General features: G+C 44.2%; 1 protein-coding gene across 1 annotated transcript in view; it reads left to right on the forward strand.

The window, feature by feature from the left end:
* Positions 1-4: 4 nt before the first annotated feature.
* Positions 5-4,034, forward strand: part of ETH_00012015 (zinc metalloprotease 2, putative) — a gene marked incomplete at both ends in the record, with an annotated part of 6,389 nt that continues 2,359 nt past the window's right edge. Inside the window, 6 exons of the mRNA XM_013376412.1 lie at positions 5-168; positions 1,249-1,457; positions 1,864-1,955; positions 2,567-2,738; positions 3,172-3,237; positions 3,655-3,981. Coding sequence (XP_013231866.1) covers positions 5-168; positions 1,249-1,457; positions 1,864-1,955; positions 2,567-2,738; positions 3,172-3,237; positions 3,655-3,981 — 1,030 coding nt within the window. The remainder of the gene's footprint in view (positions 169-1,248; positions 1,458-1,863; positions 1,956-2,566; positions 2,739-3,171; positions 3,238-3,654; positions 3,982-4,034) is intronic.

Consider the following 4,034-nt stretch of genomic DNA (forward strand, 5'->3'; position numbering starts at 1 on the left):
GCAGCAGCAGCGAGAGGCTCGCGCTGCAGGCCCTTTCTTACCTGCTGCTGGGCACCCCCACCAGCCCCCTTTATAAGGCCCTCGCGGACAGCCATTTGGGGCGGGCAGTGATAGGGGGGGGCCTCAGTCTCGACTTGAAACACGCCACCTTCTCCGTGGGGCTAAAGGGTGCGTTTTCGCTGCTTTTTCGTTCTTGCTGCGCCGTTTTGAAGCTCTTTTTGGGCTCCGCTCGTTGCGAGTGCTTCCGCAAACTCCTCGCAGCTTTTTGCGCTTTTTTCCGGCTGTTTGGGGCCTTTTTTGCCTCCTTTTCGGCCTTTTTCGGCTTCTTTTTCGCCTTTTGCACATCTTTTGCCGTCGTTTTGCGTCTTTTCGCTCCTTCGCCGCCTCTTGCTGCACTTTTTTGAAGCTCTTTTTGAGCTCTAATTGTTGGAAAGGGTTTCAGTTCTGTTGTGCATTCTTTTGCGCCTCTTTCCAGCTTTTTGGAGTCTTTTTTGCCTCTTTTCGGCTTTTTTGGGCTTCTTTTTGGCTTCTTTTGGCATCTTTTTGCGCCTTTTTGCTCCTTTTTGATTCTTTCTGCGCCCTTTTGAAGCTCTTTTCAAATTCTTTTTGTTGGAAATGATTGCGGCTCTTTTTTGCATTCTTTCACGCTTTTTTCGAGCCTTTTGAAGCTGTTTTTGCCTCTTTTCGGCGTTTTTTGACTGTTTTTATTTCTCTTGTACTTCTTTTTTGTTTTTTATTTCCTTTTTAGTTCTTTTTCATATCCTTTTTATTTCCTTTTTATTTCTTTTTTATTTGCTTTTTATTTCCTTTTATTTCCTTTTTGCTTCTTTTTTGTTTCACTTGTTATGTCCCTTTTTTGTTTTTTATTTGTCTGTTTATGTCCCCTTTTTATGTCTTTTATTTTATGGCTTTTAATTTCTTTTTATTTTATCATTTTTGTTTTTGTGTTCTTTTTAATTTCTTTTTTATTTCGTTTTTGTTTCCTTTCATCATTTTTTAATTTCCTTTTTTTGTTGTGTCCCATTTGTCTCCTTAACTCCTTTTGGCCTCTCTTTACTGCTTCCTCTCGCTGCTGCTGCTGCTGCTGCTGCTGCTAATAATGCCACTGCTGCTACTGCTGCTGCTACTGCTGCTCGTTCTGCTGCTTCTACAGCTGCTGCTGTTGCTGCTGCTGCTGCAAACCCTGTTGATGCTGCTGCAAATAATAATGGCGCGCCGCTGCTGCTGCTGCTGCTGCTGCTGCTGCAGGGGTGGCCCAGAAGGAGGGCGCAGCAGCAGAAGTGGAGAGCGTGGTGCTGCGGTGTCTGCAGCAGCTGGCGGAGACAGGGTTTGCTGCTGCTGCTGCTGCTGCTGCTGCTAACACTTTGGAGTTTAACTTGAGAGAATTAAACACCGGCACCTTCCCAAGAGGACTCAGTCTAATTCTCGATATGGACACGGAAGCTAATTACGACAGAGTGAGTTAATTATTTATTTGTTTAATTTAACTAATTATTTAATTTAATTAATTAAATTAATTTAATTTATTTAATCTAATTTAATTTATTAATTTAATTTAATTTAATTAGTTTATTTAGTTGGACTGCTTTCGTTGCAAACGACTTGGCCTCTTTCTCGATATGGACAAGAAGCAAATTGCGACACAGTGAATTAATTTAATTTAATTTAACTTAATTTAATTTAAATAATTAAATCAAATTAAACTTTTCATTTATTTATTTATTTATTATTGTTTATTTATTTATCTAGTTTCTTATTTATCTATTTATTTGTTATTTATTTATCATTTATTTATTTATTGTTTATATTTATTCATTTGCTTTTTATTATTTATTTATTTATTTATTTATTTGTTATTTGCAGGACCCAATAGCTGCGATATCTTTTGCTGCTGCTTTAAAAGAACTTCGCGAAAGAATGCAAAAAGAAGATCTTTTCCAAAACCTCATCAGAAAGTAGGATTTATTTTTTATTTAATTAATTTAATTAATTTAATTAATTAAATTAATTAAATTAATTTAGTTTAATTGATTTGAGTTTAATTAATTTAATTAAATCAATTGATTATTTTGTTTATTTTTTTGATTTGATTTGATTTGTGTGCTTATTTGAGAGAAGATCTTTTCCAAAACCTCACCAGAAAGTCCGAGTTATTTATTTTAATTAAATTAATTAATTAATTAATTAATTTGTTTGTTTGATTATATGTTTGTTTTATTTGGTTGTTCATTTTTGTTTTCTTCTTGTTTTCTTTAATTTCTTTTCACCTTTCAGTTTTTGGTTTTTCTCCTTTTTTCGTTTTCGAATTTTCTTTTTTATCTTTCAAATCATTCTTCTGGAGCTAAACGAACTAAACACCTTTATTGCTGCTGCTGTTGCTGCTGCTGCTGCTGCTGTTACTATTGCTGCTTACTACTACGGCTGTTGCTACAACTACTGCTACAATTCCTGCTGCTGCTGCTGCTGCTGCGACACCTGCTGCACCTGCTGCTGCTGCACTGCTCCCACCGCACCTGCTGCACCTGCTGCTGCTGCTGCTGCTGCTGCTGCTGCTGCTGCTGCGCAGATACCTGCTGGAGAACCCGCACCGCGTGACTTTGCGGCTGTTTGGAGACCCCGAAATGGAAGCTCGGGAAGCAGCAGAAGAAAAAAAAAGACTTGAAAAAATCCAAAGCGAATTAACTCCTTCTGTCGTTGAAAACATTCTTGCGGACCAGATTGCCCTCAAACAGAGACAGGTCCGCAGCTAGCTAGCTAGCTAGCTAGCTAGCTGGCTAGCTGGACGGCTAGCTAGCTAGCTGTGTGGCTAGCTAGCTGTGTGGCTGGCTAGCTAGCTAGCTAGCTAGCTCTCGGTAGCTGTCCAAATAGCTGTGTCAGGTAGCTCGCTGGCTCTCTAGCTAGCTAGCTGGCTAGTTAGCTAGCCAGCTAGCTGGCTCTGCAGCCGGCTGGCTAGCTAGATAGTTGTGTAGCTAGCTGGCTAACTGGCTAGCTGGCCAGCTAGCCATTCGGCTCTGCAGCTGGCTAGCCAGCTAGGTAGCTATATAGCTAGCTAGCAAGCTATCTATCTATCTGTCTAGCTAGCTAGCTAGCCAGCAAGCTAGCCATTTAGCTAGCTAGCTAGCTAGCTAGCTAGCTAGCTAGCTGTGAGAGGCGCTGTGGAGTTTGCTGCAGCTGTCGGAGGACTCTGAAGAGGCCCTGAAGTCGCTGCCGGTCCTTAGCCTTGAAGACGTGAAGGAGGCAAGCCTGCTGCTGCTGCTGCTGCTGCTGCTGCTGCTGCCGCTGCTGCCGCTGCTGTACCATGCAGCCATCCAGCTAGCTAGCCGTTTACCCAGCTAGCAGTCTAGGGTGCTAGCTGTGCGTCCAGCTAGCCTAGCTAGCTGTTTGGCTAGCTAGCTGCTTAGCTGGGTAGCTAGCTGTCTGCTAGTTAGCTCTTTGGCTAGCTAGCCAGCTGGCTGTCGTTTGGCCAGCTAGCTAGCTGTCGAGCTCGGCGTTGCTTGGCTAGCTGCGTGGCTAGCTAGCTCCCCAGCTAGCTGGCGCTTGGCTAGCTAGCCAGCTAGCCAGCTAGCTAGCTAGCTGGCTAGCTGGCTGCTGCCTGGCCAGCCGCGCGGCTAGCTAGCTAGCTAGCTAGCTAGCTAGCTGTGGGTGTGCGCGCAGGCGAACAACGAAATCCCGTCTTCTTGTTTTCCCGTGGAAGGAGTTGCTGTTGTTTCGCACGAGCTGGGGACTCGCGGGGTTTTGTACGCGGAGGTTTATTTTGCTGCTGCTGCTGTTGCGCTGCAGCAGCTGCCGCTGCTGCGGCTGCTGGCGCGGCTGCTGCTGGAGACCGGCGCGGGGCAGCTAAACCCTCAGCAGCTGCAGCACCAAATCGGAGAAGCAACAGGAGGGTTTAGGGTTTCTCTCGACTTCAGATCTGTCAGCAAAACCCCCAACACTGTTCCAGACCCTCTCGACAGCATCGGCTTCCTCGTCCTCTCCGGAAAAGTGCGCGTTAGGGTTTAGGGTTTAGGGTTTAGGGTTTAGGGGTTGGGGTTTGG

The sequence above is a fragment of the Eimeria tenella genome, genomic scaffold (genome assembly GCF_000499545.2).
Source record: "Eimeria tenella Houghton genomic scaffold, Eth_scaff340, whole genome shotgun sequence".
In the NCBI taxonomy this organism is placed as follows: Eukaryota; Apicomplexa; class Conoidasida; order Eucoccidiorida; family Eimeriidae; genus Eimeria; species Eimeria tenella.